General features: G+C 41.8%; 1 protein-coding gene across 3 annotated transcripts in view; it reads right to left on the bottom strand.

The window, feature by feature from the left end:
• Positions 1 to 13,299: 13,299 nt before the first annotated feature.
• cnot6l (CCR4-NOT transcription complex, subunit 6-like) overlaps positions 13,300 to 20,388 on the bottom strand; it is a 121,814-nt gene continuing 114,725 nt past the window's right edge. For all 3 annotated transcript variants that reach the window (XM_068039193.1, XM_068039184.1, XM_068039204.1), the window contains one exon: positions 13,300 to 18,253. In XM_068039193.1, the coding sequence (XP_067895294.1) occupies positions 18,041 to 18,253 (213 nt within the window). In that variant the 3' untranslated portion in view covers positions 13,300 to 18,040. The remainder of the gene's footprint in view (positions 18,254 to 20,388) is intronic.

Raw genomic sequence — 20,388 nt, 5'->3', positions numbered from 1 at the left:
TTGAACTTTTCGTCCATTGTCTTCACCTCCGGGCTTACTTCTTTGACCAGGAGTCCACCCCCTGACTAGTGGACTCTTTCACCCGTCTCCAGTATTCTCCCTCCACCTGGACCCCTCCCTCTAGCCTGTTACCCACTCTTGATCTTTTCATTGAGAACTGTCGGCGTGACATTGGCCATCTCAATTTCTCTGCTCCCCTCGCTCACTCTAACCTCTCTCCCTCCGAACTTGCTGCACTCCGTTCTCTCAGGGCTAACCCCAACATTGTGATCAAACCTACTGACAAGGCTGGCGCTGTTGTTGTCTGGCATACCAACCTCTACCTTGCAGAGGCTGTGTGCCAACTCTCAAACACTTCTACCTACCTCCCCCGGACCATGACCCCACCACCGAACATCAAGCCACTGTCTCCAGGACTGTCACTGATCTCATTTCCTCTGGAGATCTTCCCTCTACAGCTTCCAACCTCATAGTCCTGCAACCCTGGACAGCCTGCTTCTACCTCCTTCCCAAAACCCACAAACAGGACCGTCCCAGTAGACCCATCATTTCAGCCTGTTCCTGTCCCACTGAACTTATTTCTTCCTATCTTGACTCCCCTGGTCCATTCTCTTCCTACCTACATCCGTGACTCTTCTGACACCCTACGTCATTTCGACAATTTCATGTTTCCTGGCCCTAACCTCCTCCTCTTCACTATGGACGTCCAATCTCTCTACACCTCCAACCCCACCAGGACGGTCTGAGGGCTCTCCGTTTCTTGCTTGAACAAAGGCCCAACCAGTCCACATCCACCACCACCCTCCTCCACCTGGCTGAACTTGTTCTCGCATTGAACAACTTCTCCTTCAACTCCACTCACTTCCTTCAAATAAAAGGTGCTGCTAGGGATACCCACCTGGGTCCTAGTTATGCCTGTCTTTTTGTGGGATATGTCAAACATTCCTTGCTCCAGTCCTACTCCGGCCCCCTCCCTCACCTCTTTTTCCTGTATATTGATGACTATATCGGTGCCGCTTCCTGCTTTCGCCTCAAACTGGAAAACTTCACAAACTTTGCTTCCAATTTCCACCTTTCTCTCACCTTTACATGGTCTATCTCTGACAGTTCACTTCCCTTCCAATCCACGACTTCACTGGGGATAGGCTATCTACTAATATTCATTATAAGCCCACCGACTCCCGCAGCTACCTTGACTACACTTCCTCACACCTTGTTTCCTGTAAGGACTCCATCCCATTCCCCCACTTTCTCTGTCTCCAACACATTTGTTCTGATGATGCAACCTTTCACAACAGCGCTTATGACAAGTCTTCCTTTTTCCTCAACCAAGTATTTCCCCCCCACGGTAGTTGACAGGGCCCTCAACCTTGTCCGACCTATTTTCTGGACTTCGGCCCTCACCCTTCCCCTCCCTCCTAGAACCACGACAGGGTTCCTCGTCCTCACTTTCCACTGATGTGCCTAATCTGCACTTACTCTTAAAGAATCTACGGAAGCTGATTGGTGAAAGGTATATCAATATTTTATTCACACACTAAATCATTAAGTACAAGCTCTCACTACTTGCACAGTATACTACCCGTCAAGGCACGAGATGATCAGTCTCGGACTTGCGGCTGCTGTTCTGTTCTGAGCCTTTGGCTCAGGGTATCTTCTTGAGTGTTCTTCCCCATGGTTCTCGTGTTTTCCCCCATTTCAGTCAGGGGTTAAATCTTGTTTCCAAGACCCTCCCCTTTTACTTACTCATAGGGGTCTGGTATAATAACATAATGATAATTCCTTATTTGGCTCAGTGAGAACCTGGTTCATTTCTTTACAGTTTCTCATTGTCTACTGTGAGTCTAATCATATCCCATGTCCATAGCGACACCTTTATTTGGTACGTGCAAGGACACTGAGTCTACTAGCATCTTTGCTGTTCCCCTTTCTACCCAACCCCCCTATGTTTCGACATACAGTGTAATTATGTGTAAATAGCCCTTTGTTTTAACTAAGTTGTTATATGTTTTTACTGTATGTGTTTTACTGGGTCTACACCACCCCACCAGCCTCCACATCCACAGGATCATCCTCTGCCATTTCCGCCACCTCCAGCGTGATGCCACTACCAAACACATCTTCCGAAGTGATCGTTCCCTCTGCAACACCCTTGCCCACTCCTCCATCACTCCCGACATTTCGTCCCCTTCCCACAGGACCTTCCCATGCAATTGCAGGAGGTGTAATACCTGCCCTGTTATCGCCTCGCTCCTCACCATCCAAGGCCCCAAATACTCCTTCCAGGTGAAGCAGTGATTTACTTGTACTTCCTTCAATTTAGTATACTGTATTTGCTGCTCACAATGTGGTCGTCTCTACATTGGGGAGACCAAAGGCACATTGAGTGACCGCTTTGCAGAACGCCTCTGCTCAACCCGAAAGTATGACACCAAGCTTCCGGTTGCTAATCATTTCAACACCCTCGCCCACCCCACCCCACCCCACCCCTGCTCTCATGCCCACATTTCTGTCAAGGAGCAGCACCTGATCTTTCGATTAGGCACTCCACAGCCTCACGAACTCAACCTTGAATTAAACAATTTCAGAGCATGACTGGCATTTTTTTTATATTTTTATATTTTCCTTAATATTTTCTTTTCTTTTTTAACCATGTGCCTGTTTTTGATAAAAGCAAAATACTGCGGATGCTGGAAATCTGAAATAAAAACAAGAAATGTTCCGAAGAAGGGTCACTGACCCGAAACGTTAACTCTGCTTCTCTTTTCACAGATGCTTCCAGACCTGCTGAGTGGTTCCAGCATTTCTTGTTTTTATGCCTGTTTTTGATGGTGGACAGGGTTGCTCCCCACCAACTGCGCCACCACCCCTCCCCCCGCCCTACTTCAGTTGCTTAAAATCTAATCCTTTTCTAACCTTTGCCAGTTCTGATGGGAGTTCACAGACCTGAAATATTAAATCTGCTTCTCTCTCCACAGATGCTGCCTGACCTGCTGAGTATTTCCAGCACTTTCTGTATTTCAGATTTCCAGCATCTGCAAGTATTTTGCTTTTATTTATTGTCATTAGTATTGTTCACCATAGATTGCCTTCCTTTTAAGATTTAGTTGAGTTTTTTATTTTGCACTCTATTCACCTAAATTTGAAGACTTTTCACTGGCAAATTCCTACTTATCGCATTGAACTTTGAGATTCCTGGACCAGCCCACTTCTCTTTCACTCTTACATTATCCTTCTCTGTTATTACATTGAACCAAACTACATAGTGGTCACTATTTCACAATTGTTCTGCTACTCTGACATTAGTAGTTAGTTGCCCCAATCATTTCTCAGAACCTAATCAAATGCTGCTTCTTTCCTTGTTCAACCAGAAGCATAGTGATCTAGGAAGCCACACTGGATACATTCTAAAATCAGTTCCCCCGATGCATTACTTTTATTCCAATCTACCTTGGGAAAGTTAAAATCAGCCAATATCATTGGAATATATACAAGAACAGCAAGGCAAAGTTACCTGCAGATATCTTCCTCCATCTCAATATCACTGATTGGTAGCCTGGATGTACACCAAGAATTGTACAATTTCCCTTCATATTCATAAGAATTCTGAGGCAACTATTGATGGCAACTCGACGTGAGCCCGTCCAATCAGGTTTCCACCCCTGCCACAGTACTAAAACAGCCCGTTCCAAAGTTCAAATGACATCCTATAACATGGTGATCGTGGTAAACTATCCTTCCTCATCCTTCTCAATCTATCTGCAGCCTTTGACATGACACCATTGAGGGAGATCTTGCCTGGTTCCAGTCCTGTCTATCCAGTCATAGCCAGAAAATCATCTGCAATAGCTTTGCTCCTTACTAAATTACCTCTGGGGTTCCTCAAGGATCTAACTTTAGCCCCTTCGCTGAACACTTCAGGTTCCACAAGTACGTGATGAAACCCAGCTCTAACACACCACTGCCTCGAATTTATCACAATGCTTGTCCCAACGTCCAGTATTGCATGAGCAGAAGTTACCTCCAATTAAATACTGTGTAAACTGAAGTCATTGTCTTTGGTTGTTACCACAACCTCTGTTCCCTAGCCACTGACTCCATCCTGGCCACCGTCTGAGACTGAACCAGACCATGCAAAAATTTGGCATCCTATTAGACCCTGGGCTGTGCTTCCAACCACATATGTTCTCCATCATAAAGACTGTTGACTTTCACCTCTACATTGCCCGCTTTTGCCCCTACCTCAGCTCATCTGCTGCTGAAATCCTCAACCATGCCCGTTACCTCTAGATTTCACTATTCCAATGACAGCATCCCACAAGCCACGTTCACCCATTACCCTTGTGCTACTTGACCTACATTGATCTCCCAGTCTGACGTCTCCATTTTAAAATTATCATCCTCGCTTCCAAATATCTCTATGGCCTTGTTCTTTCCATTTTTGTAACCTCGTCCTGCCCTATAACCCTCCAAGATCTCTGCATTCCTCCAATTCCAGAATATTGTGCAAGCATCTTGCATATCTCAGATTTTCATCTCTTCACCACCTTCAGCTACCTAGGCTCTGAAATCCCCTTCCAAGCCTCTCTGCCTCCTGCTCCTCCTTTCAAATGCTCCTTAAAATTTACCTCTTTGGCCAAATTTTGGATCATCTATCCTAATATCGCTTTATGTGGCTCGATGTCAAATTTTGTTTCCTAATGCTCCTGTGAAACATCTTGGGACACGTTATTACATTAAAAGGTTCTATATAAATGCAAGTTGCTGTTGAGGACATCCTAACATCCAAGTGGAAGAATTATTTTAAAAGACTACCACCCTATCCTTCCATTTCATTCCCCATCTCTCCTGAAAATGTTATAACTATATTACATTACCAGTCTTTTATAAATCTAGCCACTATATCTTAACCCTCCATAGTTATGCAAGCTTCTAATTCTCCAATTTTATTCTGAATACTTTGTGCATTCACACACACAATCCTGAATCTATTTATTTTGGAGCAAATACAAAAATACTGCAGATGTTGGGAACCTGAAATAAAAACAGAATCCTGGAAAACACTCAATAGGTTAGGCAGCATCTGTGGAGACAGAAGCATATTTAACAATCCAGATTGACAAACTTTCATTCGGACTGAAAGATGTTAGAGATTATGACGGTGCTTCTATTTTTTTTTTTGAGGACTCGTATATTAGACTTATGGACATTGTTTTATTTGGGAAAACTGAATAAGGATTCCATGGATTTTTTCCACTGGGGTCATTGAAAGGACACAGAGGTCTTGTTTGAAAACAACATTTACTGGAAGTCATCTGTCTTCAGATACATACTGAGCAGGGTTTTTTTGACTTGGAGGACGTTTACAGAGAAGTGACAAGTCAAGATTTATAGGGGTCAGGAGGCTCGACTCTTGAGATATTATTTTGGGTTTTGCTTCGGACAGTGTGTTGGGGCGTGAACTGTTTTGCAGGCAGTTGGTGAAAACCAGCCAACCAGCTGTCACCATCAGCACCCTCTTCTATCTCTTTGAGAACTTCCTGAGAATCAAGTGTAAGAAATAGAGAAGCTGATGCTGCATTTCTCCTGAAAAGCCCACCAAACTGATCTTCGACATCACCTGAAAAGAATTGTTCTGGAGAGATCCCAGCGACAGCCATCTACGTGTATTTGGGACACCAAACCAAAAAGGGACAACTGACATCTTTCCATATCTTCTCTCTTTTCTTCAAGAATTAGCAAGTATTTGTATTTTTTAAATAACAGAGCTCGAAAGAGAAAATCTCTTTGTTCAGTTAACTTTTTTTCAGTTTTGCTGTCTGTGTGTGTGTGGGGGGGGGGGGGGGGGGGGGGCGGGGTGCGGCTAAGGTAAAAGGGAACTTACATATTTCACTGTGTGTTAATGCGTTGCTTCATGTTTTATAATGAACTGACAATTTTGTTGTTTATTAAACAAACCTGGTTGGTGTATTTGATTCTGGGATAAAGATATGGGACGGCACAGTGGTTAGCACCGCAGCCTCACAGCTCCAGCGACCTGTGTTCGATTCTGGGTACTGCCTGTGCAGAGTTTGCAAGTTCTTCCTGTGACCGCGTGGGTTTCCTCCGGGTGCTCCAGTTTCCTCCCGCAGCCAAAGACTTGCAGGTTGATAGGTAAATTGGCCATTGTAAATTGCCCCTACTGTAGGTAGGTGGTAGGAGAATGGTGGGGATGTGGTAGGGAATATGGGATTAATGTAGGATTAGTATGAACGGGTGGTTGTTGGTTGGCACAGACTCGGTGGGCCGAAGGGCCTGTTTCAGTGCTGTATCTCTCTCTAAAGAGTAGAGTCTATGATTGACCGTATCGGTAACTAGGTAAACATTTAAATAGATGTTGTGACCTGTGGAGAAGTGGAACTAGAAAAGACAGTGCACTCCTCCCACCTTGGTCAGAACATATAATTAGGGGCTCATCTGGGATGACCCAATGCCGACGACGTGCAATTGTAAGTGGGGTAGTACTAATTGAAAATAGGAAAAGACAAAACCAGGCTTCTTGTGCATTGGAGTAAAGTTTGCATTACCAGAATGGATTTCTCAGTTGCTACGACCATTCTGAAGGAGGAGGACTTTTTCCTGAGTAATTTGAGAAAATTCGCCAAGGTTAAGCTAATAGCATTGCAGAAAAATTAGGGTTCGACTTAAAGCCAGGAGCTAAGAAAGCAGACATAATTGAACTAATAGCATAGCATTTGAAATTGGAAGAAAAAAGCAATCCAGATGGCAGTTCAGTTGAATTAGCTAGGATTCAGTTGCAATTGAAAATGAAAAAAACTTGGGCTTGAACAGGAAGAAGAAATTTAAAAAACTGAACGACAATTTCAAAGGCAGCAAGCACAGCAGCAGGAGAGAGAAAGGACAAGAGAGTGGAAAAGGAGAGAGAAAGGGAATACCAGATTAGAAGGCTGGAACTAGAGGAAAAAAAAGGATGCCCTTGACCCCAATGAAAATTCGGGTGGGGAAAGATCTGTCTCCAGCCCAGCACCCAATGGGGAGCTGTTTAAATTTGTACAAGCCCTCCTGAAATTTGAGGAAAGGGACTTAGAGGCATTTTTCATTTCTTTTGAAAAGATAGACAGATGAAGTGGCTGAAGGAAAGCAGAACATCGCATATGCAAAGCAGGTTGATGGGCAGAGCTAATGAAGTTTATGCTAAGCTTTCTGAGGAGGCTTCTGCAGATTATGAGGTGGCTATTCCCACTACGTATGAGTTGGTCACTGAAGCTTACAGGCAGAAATTTCAGAACCTCCGGAGATAGCCTTGTAAAGAATTTGAGAGAGTAAAGCAAATTAACTTTGATCATTGGATTTGGGCACTAAAGGTAGAGGCCACTTATGGGAACCTTAGGGAACTAATTCCCCTGGAAGAATTTAAAAATTCACTCCCTCCGTTAGTAAGAACTCATGTAGAGAACCAGAAAGTTTCAATAGCCAGACAGGCAGCGGAAATCGATGATTACGAGCTTGTGTATAAGCCTAAACCCTTTGTCTGTCACCCCCACAAACCAGAGAAGGATAGAAGGTGGGACGGTGAAAGGAAGACACGTAGCCAGAGACGAGAAGGGTCAGCTGGGAACATCCTGGGATCCCCTCCTCAGGCCAGAAAGGAAGATGCTGAAGGTGAAAGGGAGGTCCTAAGTGGGATACCTTTGTGCAGAATACTGCAAGTTGCGGGGTAAACCCATGGGACTTATTGGCGTACACAAAGCAAATGTAGAGAAAGGGTCCCTGACTATCAGGCTGTATCTCTGACTGCAGCTGCAAGGCCCAGTACAAAAACCGCTGTGAGTGTGAGGAATATAAATAAGATACCTGAGAGTTATAGGGAATTCTGATCAAAAGGAAAATAACTCCTTACCCCTCAAATGAGGCAGGTAAACCTATAGTTATACTTAAGGATACAGGAGCCACCCAAACTCTTTGACTGGGGAAGGGCATAATTTTTCCACCAGACAGCACACTCAATGCCAAGGTTTTCGTGAATGGTATTGGCGGGGACTACATACCAATACCTTTGTATTGTGTGTACATAGACTGTGACCTAATGTCTGGAATGGTAACTATATGAGTTGTCCATAGTTTGCCTGTAGGCGGAGTTGGCCTACTCCTGGGGAATGACTTGGCCAGAGCAACGGTAGTAGTTTCTCCAGTAGCCACGGAAAAACCAAGTGAAGTTAAAGAGACAGAACAGTTGCAGGAAAAGGTTGAAGAATTTTTCCTTCACGTGTAGTGTTCCAAGCAATGGCTAAACAAGTTCCATTGTCGGAGGTAAAGTTGGCACCACAGACAGATAGCCAAATATCTGAAACTTTCTTTGGGGATTTGGAAAATCCGAAGGAAATGTTCAGTAAGTCTTCTCTGATCAAGGCTCAGCAAACCGATCCAGAGTTAAAGTGGCACAGTTGGTTCTAACTGAAGCCGAGGCAAAGGGAGTTCTGGAAGGCAACTGTATTAAAAATGAGATTCCGATGAGGAAGTGGAGACCTCCTCACAGACCTGCGAACAAAGAATGGACGGTTGTTCACCAGATAGCGGTACCACCCAAGTATCGCCGGGTAATATTAAGGATAACACATGAAGTTCCTATAGAGGGACATGTGGGGATCTAGAAGACCCAATCACACATAGGTTGACATTTTTACTGGCCAGGTCTTTCCAAGGATGTGGTGCAGTTTTGTAAAAATCTGCCATACATGTCAAATTGTGGGAAAACCGCAACCTGCCATAAAACCGGCAATTCTAATTCCCAAACCAGTTTTTGGGGAACCATTTAGCAGGGTGTTGATAGACTCTGTAGGACCATTACCGAAAACAAAAGCGGGACACCGATATATACTCACTATCATGGATATGGTACTCGTTTTCCAGAGGCCATTCCCTTGAGAACAAGGGGCAGATAGGTCATCTGCTCTCAGGCCTCTTCCAATACTACACTGGAGCAGTCCGCACTCAGCACCTCCTCACAGTGCCAAGAGTAAAATCAAGAACTCAGCAAAATGAAGGGAAATTACCCCACTCTCCCTCCAACTCACGCAGTGCTCCAAAACAGCACAACCACTCAACCGTAATTTGAACTGAAGAATATTTAACAGGTTATCCTTATGGTGGGGGGTTGAGGGTGGGGGGAATGTGAGGGGGAGCCAATAGTTTGGATGTAAAATATCCAAATACAACTAAACCAAAACGATAAACTAATGTTTCTGACATTACAACAATGACTACAATTATAAAACAAAAGTACTTCTTTGACCGCGAAGCATTTTGGCACCTCGAGTTTGGAAAGGCACTTTATGGAAAGTCCCATAATCATGTTCTGACTTCCTATATTTTACTTTGATGGAACCTAGGACAAAATTCATTGCACGTTGAGTTTTTGGAACAAGATTTCACAGTAGTTAGAATAATTCAGAGGTTGCAGAATTTATCCTCAGTCAGTTTACTTGATACAGGGCATCAAAATTTAAAGATCTTTTACATTATCTATGAAAGAGAGGGAGAGACAAGTATGAGAAGGAATATGAAGCATTTCTACTCAACACTCTACAAATGACAGTGGCCTAATCCAGCAATACCACCTAGTACATGAAAGAAGCCCTCAGTGTACACAATATCTTGCAAGTATATTCAACCATGCCAAGATACATTGACACAGGAGACAAAAAGAACATCTACTCCAAAATAAAGGAAAATTGGAGCCTCTGGGAATCAACCCAATTCTACATTTTGGGACTATCATATGAGAAAGCAATGATTTAACCAAGTATGTGGACATTGTAAAACAACAAATCTATATGAAAACAAAATACTACAGAGGCTGGAAATCTGAAACAAAAACAGAAATTTCCAGAAACATGCAGCAGGTCAGACACCATACTTGGAGAGAATAGACAAGTTAATGTTTCAGGTGTGGATTCTTCTTCAAAGATATTTTTTTAATGGTGCAGAAGTGTTGCTGAAGCACTAGAGTTATAACAAGAGCGCCTAAAAAAACTACAACTTGTTCATCAACTGTCAAGACATTAAATCAACAACCTGCCATAGAAAGCAAGGTAAACTTCATCAGAAACTAATGAAATTTCAGTTAGGAAGTGAAAGAGACAGATGGACAAGCCCTGCTGATTCAGCCATAAGCATGAGTTTTATACATTACTTATTAAATTTGTTCAGTTACAATGAAATCTGCTGTTACACACTAATAATAAACTCAACCATTTATTCTTCTCCATAAATAAGTACAGCATTGACAACTTGTGTTGCAGAAAGTCCCTTCTATGCATATTTTAAATATATGTTCTAAAAGAAGTTTAACCATTTTACTTTGACATCTGGTTTAAGAATCTTTTACACTTCAATAGCTTAATGTGGTTTGTGGTAAATGTTTCTTGGAATTTAGAAAGTGACTAGGATATAGATCATTACTGCTCTAAACGCCAAGCAAAACCAAACGACTTCACTTCCATAAATCAGGTGCGTGACTACAAGTAGCCATGCAAGTTAATAAGGCAATAAAAAAGCTCAGAGGTTCTAGGGGGATAGAATTTAAAATCAAAGAAGTTATGTTAAACTTGCATGGAACCTTGGTTAGACCACAGTTGGAATACTGTGAACTGTTCTGTTCTCTATATTGTAAAATTATAGAAGCACTGGATGAGGCGCAAAACAAACAAAAAAAACTAACATGATACCAAAACAGAGAGGTTATACTGGTCATGAAGGATTGAACAGAAAAGAGAAGGCTAGGGGTAATCTGATAGAGCTCAAGATTGGGAAAGAGGTTTGATAGATAAAGATGCAGAGAAGATGTTTCCACTTGTAAGGGAGACCAGAACAAGCAGGCATAAATGTAAGATAGTCATTAATAAATTTAATAGCGTGTTCAGAAGAAACTTCTCTACCCTAGAGTGGTGAGAATGTGGAACTTGCTACCACAAGGAGTAGTTGAGGCGACTAGCACAGATGCATTTAAGGGGAAGCTAGATAAACACATGAGGAAGAAAGGAATAGAAGAATATGTTGATGGAGTCAGATGAAGAAGGGCAAGTGGAGGCTCATGTAGAGCATAAACACCAGAATAGAACTGTTTGATTGAATGGCCTGTTTCTGTACTGTAATTCATCCTGTGTAATCTATAATCTTGTGATCTGCAGTTATTGTATTAAGCTCAAGTCAAGTCACAAACATAAATTCGAACAGTAATGCTTCCACTGATCCCTGGGGCACTCCACTTTGTGCCACCTCTCCCCACCATTACATAACTCCGCTAACAAGCACTCAGTATTTTCTACCCTAAGCCGTAGCAGAGATTTACCATCAATCTCCATGGCGTTGAGCTTAAATGATGGACTTCTTGTAGATTTTTTTTTAAACCATAGGAGTTGCAGCCAGTCTCTACTCAGATTGGTGGGAGAGAGAACTCTGACCAAAACGACAAAACATTCAGAAAGTTTGAATGGACATTTTTTTTTATAGAAGCCCTCCAATTGCAGAGGTTTTCAACAACTTTCCAAAGTGCAGGGAACCAATAAATTAAAAACTGAAGTTATTTCTCATACGGAAGAAAAATCTGCTGCTAATCATGGTGAGAAAAAACAAGTCAGAACAAGTCATTATGAAAATTGTCAGTCAAAGCATAACTTTTTTTAAAAAGAGACAGTGCCCCAGGTGATTTCCAACCCCCCCCCCCCCCACCCCTCCCCCTCCGCGGAGATTATGACAATGTTCTATCCGTACCTGGAGATTAATTAAAATAAATTTTTCTGTGCGACTATTTTGTTCCGACCCACTGGCAAAAATAGAGTGGCAGCAGCATGATGAGAAGCTTAGATGACTAAACATATGAAAATTTTAGTTTCCAATTTACACTACCAGATAGGATAACTTGTGACAATTTGCATAAAATGGCAATTATTTTTATTCATTCACAAATGTGGATGCTGCTACTGCCCAACTCTAATAGCCCTTGAGATGCTGGTTGTGAACAGTTTTCTACAATCCAACTGGGTGGCTGACTAGGCCAATTTTTCTTTTATTTGTTCGGGGGATGTGGGCGTCGCCGGCTAGGCTAGTATTTATTGCCCATCCCTACTTGAGAAGGTGGTAGTGAGCTGCCTTCTTGAACTGCTGCAGTCCTTGGGGTGTAGGTACACCAACAGTGCTGTTAGGAAGGGAGTTCCAGGATTTGACTCAGCAAGTGAATGAATTGTGATATAGTTCCAAGTCAGGATGGTGTGTGGCTTGGAGGGGAACTTGCAGGTGGTGGTGTTCCCATGCAGTTGCTGCCCTTGTCCTGGGTGGAAGAGGTCGTGGGTTTGGAAGGTGCTGTTGAAGGAGCCTTGGTGAGTTGCTGCAGTGCATCTTGTAGACGGCACACACTGCTGCCACTGTGCATCGGTGATGAAGGGAGTGAATGTTAAAAGTGGTGACTGGGGTGCCAATCAAGCAGATTGCTTTGCCTTGGATGGTGTCAAACTTCGAGTGTTGTTGGAGCTGCACCCGTCCAGGCAAGTAGAGAGTATTCCATCACACTCCTGACTTGTACCTTGTAGAGGTGGACAGACATTGGGGAGATAGGCGAGTTACTCGCCGCAGAATTCCCAGCCTCTGACCTGCTTTTGTAGCCACAGCATTTATGTGGCTGGTCCAGTTCAGTGTCTGGTCAATGGTAACCCCCAAGATGTTGATATTGGGGGATTTAGCGATGGTACTGCCATTGAACGTCAAGAGGAGATGGTTAGATTCTCTCTTGTTTGAGATGGTCATTGCCTAGCACTTTTGTGGCACAAATGTTACTGGTCACTTATCAGCCCAAGCCTGGATGTTGTCGAGATCTTGCTGCATATGGGCATTGGCTGTTTCGGAGGGCAATTAAGAGCAAACCACATTGCTGTGGGTCGGGCATTACATAGTTGAGACCGGGAACAAAACGGCGGATTCCCTTTCCTAAAGGACATTAGTGAAGCAGATGGGTTTTTACAATAATCCAGTAGTTTCGTGGTCACCATTACTGATACCAGCTTCTTATTCCAGATTTACTTAATTAATTTAAATTCCCCAGCTGCCATGGTGGAATTTGAACTCTACCTCCAGATCATTAGTCCAGGCTCTGGATTACTGGTCCAATAACAGCCACTATGTTATATTACCCCCATAATGTGGAAATAAAATTAACTCATCAGCTTTAAGGGGGATGCAGATGGAAACATCAATGGTGTTCTCTCATGCAGCTTCATACAAAACTCATTGAACACAAGAGAACAATTTTCAAATGGCCATTTATTGCCTACAAAGGAAAGGAAAAATACACAGGTGCAAGGGAACAAGCAGACATAATTTAGCCCCATACATTGAGAGCAGTACCCGAACTCCATATGGAAAAATACTTTATTTTTTAAATCTTTCACATAGTAGTACAAGTGAAGCACCCCCATCTGAGCTGCCACAAGTTCAAAGACAGACTGTGAATACAGTTACTGGCTTGGCTGGTATATTCCCCACTGCAGTTAAACAACTGGAGACAAAACACAAATCTAGAGCAGTTTGGATAATGCAAAATACTTGTCACTTGTGTAAATTACGGGTTTTCACTTTTTGACTAGTAACTTTAAAACTAAACAAAAAAAAAAAATTCAGCTGGTGAAAATCCAAGAACTTCCTACTACTTATTTAGTGCAAGCAAATTACCACCCACATCATCAGTAAGAGGCAATTTACTCTTACTAAACCAGTACAATTTAACCCATAGAGTGAATTCAGGAAGAAATAATATACAAAACATTGTTGGGGAAGAGGGGAAATGGGGAAGAGAGATAAAAGCAACATGCAACATCCAACTGCTCAGAGTTCAGGAAAATGAATGGTATCCAGTGACCAACAGTTCTATACAGACACTGGTGATGCAGCACAGTCCACTTTAATTTCCTATTAACCACCATGATAATTTTCTAATAGCAAAAACTATATATATATTTTTTTTTTTTTAAAAGGATGTTAAAAAAATAAAGGTGGTCAAATGCTGAAAAATGTTTGATTCATGTTAAAAAAGCTAAATCATTGCTACTACATTTACAAACTATAATCCTTTAATAGAATACAGGCAAGGTTTTGCAGAAAAAAAGCACCATTGGTCTCAAAAAGAGTCATATCACTCATTATTTTTGGTGTTGCAAATGAACAACGCAACATCTAAAAACATGCACAGAATCCCCAAGCTATGAAACTAACATTTATTTAACTACAGTTCATTCTAAAATCCCGCTGCCCACTTCCAAACATCTATACCAAGCTTTTATCTTTAAAAAAAACTTAACCAAAATTTCTGTCCAAATTCACCTTTTTTAAATTTAAGTGCATCTCCACTTTCCAGAATACAGTCCAACTGCAGAAGACAAATCAAAACAAATTGTCAATAAACATCCTTTTCAGTTGTCTGGAGTAGAGCACATCTATACTAGAATCATTTCACCAACTCCTCAGACCTTCTGATAGTTAAACATAAAACTTGTAATTCAGAATAAACAGTTTATGTACAACATGCAAACACGCTGAACCCACTTGTCCTCCATCATCAGAACTTGGTCTCTTCCCTCATACCATGGGGAAGCTAGGGAAGCTACAAATCAGCCAACAAAACCACCAAAGCTTTTAATGATTCAGTTAGGGATTAGCAAAGCAAAGGTATGTCAAAATAAATCAAGTTAATGTAGATCAAATTAACAAAAGTGCAACATATGCCACCAGTTCTTGGAGTCTGATCCAATTTTAAAATGTCAGCAGTACTTAGATATTACCTCCAAGAAGTGGTTTGGAAAACTCACCATTTAATTAGGTCAATTCAGGAGTGCTCCTTTTTATTGAACTTTAAAAGCACCTATGAATTGAAAGCTGATTATATGGTGTATTTCGATAGTGCCATATGGTTTCAACTAAGCACATTTTTTTTGGTTATCTGCAGCGTAACGAATATCAAGCTCTGCCATATACAATTCATAGAAATATATAATTACTACTACAAAAACCTGCTTTTTGTGACTGTCTTAAGTCATGAGACCCGTACTTCATTTTAAATGACATTATCCACCATAAATGCTTTTGCACTGAGTGATATGAAACCTTGAAAGACTGGAATTCAGTAGCTTTTCAATCCATTGAGAGCTAGTAAGTACATTTGATAAGGGAGTGAAGGGTACTGAACAAGGAAGGGGGATCTCTCTACATCAAAATGCACAATACCCAAGAAGTGACAAAAACCTTAAGCATATGCAGGCTTTGTCGCCGAAGATTGCACTCCTGCATTACACAAAAACAAAAGACAAGCCGTGCTGGGAATAAGATGGAAATAAAGCTGGTCTCAGAAATCATTGTGCCATACCTGACTCATGGTGTGGTTTCCAATGTCCCACAGTCCTTACACCAAAGTTAAACAGATTACAGAGCTTGTACAAAACCGTTTTTAAGTTCTTTTTAAGTGTTTTTTTTTTACATAAAATCTCACAAATCTTAACAGATTTATTGTATAGAATTTTAAAAGTTGCCGGGAGAAGGCCTGTCAGGTTTTCTCTGCTTGCTTGGGCAGTGTTGCTGCTTGAGCAAATCGAATGAGGCACGTTATGGAACAAGGTACAAAAACATAAAAGAAGCAGACATGAATCTGACTGTGCTTTCTTTATTTTTTGCCTGAACAATTAGGATAAACACACACGACAAACTTGCTGTCAACTCCATTTCATTGTTTTTCTTAAAATGTTCTTTCCCTCAATTATATATATATATTTTTTTTAAAGTACACAGTAATCAGAACTCTGGAAAAATGCATACAGAAGCAAAGAAAACCTGATGAACATCCTCTTGCAACAGAGTGTCTTGATTCATTTTATATTGAAAGCAGACAAAATTTGCAGCTATTAACAGTAAGCTTTCCCAAAAACTGTTTTCCTCTTCAATTATAAAAAAGAAAGCGAAAAATCCAGTAAATGGGCTCCTCTGTAGTTCATATACAATCATTACAGGTGAATTTTAAATTCCATTTTATACAAACAGATCTAACAAAATATTGGGAGTGAAGTATGGGAAGTTAATATTGCTTGTAGTTATTAAAAGAAATGTATGAAGGAAGAAGCTAAGTTATCATGTTTTAAGAAGCGGGGTCATCACAAAAATGTTACGCACATGAAGCCTTAGGATTTAAAAGGGTCTAAAAAGTTCAAATTCTTTCACCAAAAGAGAATTCAAAACAAAAGTTTTAGAATTTACTTGGCGCCTCCAGTCTTGTTCATTCTCGTTAACTTTATCTTGCTCTATATTCATGTCCTAAAAAACACGACATCCTTTCAAAAAGTTATGAGGCTGTAGAATTAAAGTGCTGACTTAAAACTTCAGATTTCAGACAATCTTGAAGTCAAGAATCCAGTCATAAAGATATCAAAAGGAGGTGATTAGCAAATTCTAAAACTAGGTCTTGTCCACTTGTAAACTTTATTTGATGTAATACTAGCATTATATATTAAACTAAAAACAGATTTTACACATCAGAAGATATGTTTTTCTGCTGATTCAAAAAGGTCAAACCTGCAAGTGGGTTCTTGACATGCAGTTTTTTTTTTGGTGGGGGGGGGGCGAGAGGGGGCAGTGGTTGGGGGCACATTAGACTGATGCACGGGGGAGGAGCGCACATTAGACTGATGCGCTATATACTGCATCATTGAAAACCCATTTCTTTATAAAGTGCAGTAGGTTGTTGGAATACACAACATGAAAATTAACGACCATTAGATGGTGCTTATTTAGTACACCGTAACATTTTAGGTGCTTTACTTGACGTCATGCCCAAAATATTTATGATGCACCTCAAATCACTGCTTGCAGCATGTTTATTTCATTGTGGAATGGAAAATGTGATCTGGATCAATAGACCAACATTGAATTGTACCTCCTGCTGGCTGATGATGGAGCAGCACTGGGTTACGTCCATGACCATCCTATGCTCACTGGAAGGAGCTCATTACTGCCAGTTCAATTAAGAAAAACAATCCATGTAGCAGTTTTTTTTTTACAAAAACACTTCCTAAGGCAATGGGATAATTTTTAAATTCTACAATGTCATTTCCATTAGCTGCAGTACATTTGTAATAACCAGTTTGGAAAACTTGAAGCTTTTGTCTCTCTCTATAAATCAATAAGCAATGGGTACCCTTCTTTAATTAAACCAGATATGAACCATATTCCAAAGAAAAAAGGCAGAATAATGTCAAACCAAATCACAGCTGGACAGAACCCCACCACCCCTCCAACCTTGGCCCTTTGGCTTCAATTACCTCTCTAGTCAGGATCACCCAGAGATTATTCCATTTAGCTATGACTGGGCCAGAGAGATGAGGGAAGCTACTGATTGGCCATCAAAAGCTGAAAAGAGAAGCACCAAAGAGTTAAAGTGAACTATAAGAACATATGATTGAGACAGGCAAGGAAATCAAGGATAGAAAATGGAGACATCAAATTGTCACCCAAACTTGTGAAATAAGTCAACATAATTTCAGTAACAATGTATAAATAGATCCAAGGCAACTAAGGTAGGGACAAAGCTCAGAACAAACATCGGAAGGTGCTTTGCCTGTCAGTCTTTGGAGGAGAAATCAATGGCACCATCCGGCAAAGCATGTAATGCTGCTGTTTCAATGCCAGATTATGTACACAATCCAACAGGAAAACACAAACACTTAACATTTCCTTATGGGATAAAATGCTTTCAGAGTTGTAAAGAATGTGATTTTCCAGTATCTCCAAAGGTCTGAATAATAAACCTTTTAAAGTTTTTTTTGTTTGCTCTAGCCTTAGTGACAATCCAGTGAAATAAACAGTGAAACATCAATACGAGAAACATACAGAACATATACATTAAAAAAAACAAAGAAGGTTTTGCAGGCCATACTTCACTCCTTCATACTTAGATTTTACAACTGTACATGTCCATAAAAGCAGGCAGTGCCTCCAGGACAGGGATCCACTACCTCCTGCTGGGTAAGTGCACACCATTCATCAATGGTGGCAAGGAAAGCTGAAGTTCAAGCTGTATTAACAGTGAGAAGTGGTCAGAAGGGATATGAGGGTGTGGACATCCAGTGATAGAATTTTCCACAAGCCACTGAGGATCCAAAGGGCCAAGAACACCCAACACGTTCATTAGTGTCTTGGAATGGAAAATGTAGTCGATAACACCCTGGAAGACAAAAAGAAAAAAGGGGAGACCGGATTAGCATCACAAAGTGTTGTCGAACATGAACCTGTACTTTTTGAACGTCCTTCTACTTTGCTAACATCTCAAGGATATGCACAGTAATAATGGTTGCCATTATGTTACATAATCAACAGAAAAAAATTGGAAGGTAGCTCAAGGAAATGGGGAGACAAAGGGGCAGGTTGGTAACTTATTTTCAGTCAACCACTAGGACATCTACTAGAGCAGCCCAAGTTAACCTGACCTATGGGGTTTCCATTCTTCTCTCTCCTTATAGGGTAATACTTTAAAGAGTGTGGATCTGAGAACACAGCTGAGATTACAAATTCACCACGTGGGATTATGCTGAATGTTAACCATGCACTACTACAGCAATCATCAGTGGATAAAGCCTAATCTGCAGTATCTTTGTTTAACAGCATGGAATCAGAATGAACATTGAACCTAATCAGAGCAATTTAAATGGCATGAGTCCTACCTAGCCATTGCTAACACTCCTATATTTGAGAGCATTTTGCTTCCAGACCCATTCACGAGACTGTAGCGCATAACCCAAGCTGAAATGTCAATGCAGTGCTGAGGGAGTATGGCACTGCTGGAGTGCCATCTTTCAAATAAGATGCTAAACCAAACCCATATGCCCACTTAAAAGGATGCAAAAGATCCTACGGCACTATTTGAGGAGGTGGAATTCACCCAGTGACCTTAGTCCATAAGATGGAAAGGAGGAGAGGGATCATGCTTCCTCAGTGGGCCAGTAGGCCCTCCAGGCATACACTGTGAAGGGAATGGCAGCAGGTAGCCTTAGAGGTCAATGCAAGGAGTCTGGCCCTGAAGACCTAGGTGTAGTGCCAGAAAACGTTCAATGACCTCACACGAGTGGTTAAAGTCAGTGACTGCATCTTCAAATGCCATCTCCTACCCAATGTACCACCAACCTCATACACCACTCATATGCACCACACCCCTATCACATCAACCATCAGCAATCAGGTCTCATGCTTAACATTAATATGCTCCATCTCACCCTCAGACACTTAGCACTGCTGCAAGCCTTAGACCTATATCTTAGCTTCCACTTACTTCCAAGCTATTCAGTTATGACAAGCACATCACCTGACACACTAACATGTTTGGCGATAACTCTTCCATTCCTTTCAGGACAAGGTGGCACATAACAGGAAGAAGTGAGCCACAGGCACACCTGCATCTCCTCAGCCCCTTGGAGGAGACAATGCTCCAAATTATTGGTACGGCAGTCACGTAAGCCGTTGAAACCATCCAAGATGATATGTTTCTGCCTTATGTACCTTCTCAAATCCCACGTCACCCTCATCCCACCATCTGGTATGAAATACAAGCTGCAGATGGTGCAACCATGCACCTCTGCTTTTGCATCCACCCCTGCTTCCCTTATGCATTTATGCTTTCAGATATCCAAGAACTGCTGCCTGGTCAGTCAGTGTGGCCTCAAGATCAGTGAAGAGAACAAGGGTAGACATCTATGAAGAAGCACTGTCATTTGATCTGGTACTCGCAGCCATCAGCTCAGATGTTGGCACTGTAGGTACTTTAAGGGAACTATAGAGGCGAGATCAGCATCTGATGGGTCACTGGGTATGACTGGGCTGCAGCAAGACAATGCGGAAAAAAGATAGCACGTATGCCAGCTCCCTGAATGGTGAGGTTGCAGAAGACTTCTGACAGAGAAGGTTGAGATGAAGTCTTCGATGGGGCAGCATACAGGAAAAGGCTGATGAGCTTGAACACAGATACTTGGTGCACTGGCAGACCTACCACAGAACCTGTTGTCACTCAAAAATTATAGAGGGGTCTGGCTCCAACTTACCACAGAGCATCAGAGCTTGCAGCCCATCCTTTCCAACATGGAAATGCTGGCCAACTCCTGGACAGCCTTGCAGACCCAGCCATGATGCAGGGTCTGATGGCAAATGTCTCAGCTTCCAATGCAGCACAGGCAGTAGCCACCCAACATCTGAGTGCTGGAATAGAAGCTCTGACTGAGATCATGAAATCTCAGTTTTATGCCATGCAAACCCAGCTTAGTACCAAACAGACTCAGACAGCTGCCATGATGGCTGTGGATACTAGTGCAC

Source organism: Heterodontus francisci, chromosome 1 (genome assembly GCF_036365525.1).
Source record: "Heterodontus francisci isolate sHetFra1 chromosome 1, sHetFra1.hap1, whole genome shotgun sequence".
In the NCBI taxonomy this organism is placed as follows: domain Eukaryota; kingdom Metazoa; phylum Chordata; class Chondrichthyes; order Heterodontiformes; family Heterodontidae; genus Heterodontus; species Heterodontus francisci.
Note: the sequence above shows the minus strand (reverse complement) of the source record. Positions and strands in the feature narration are given on the sequence as shown.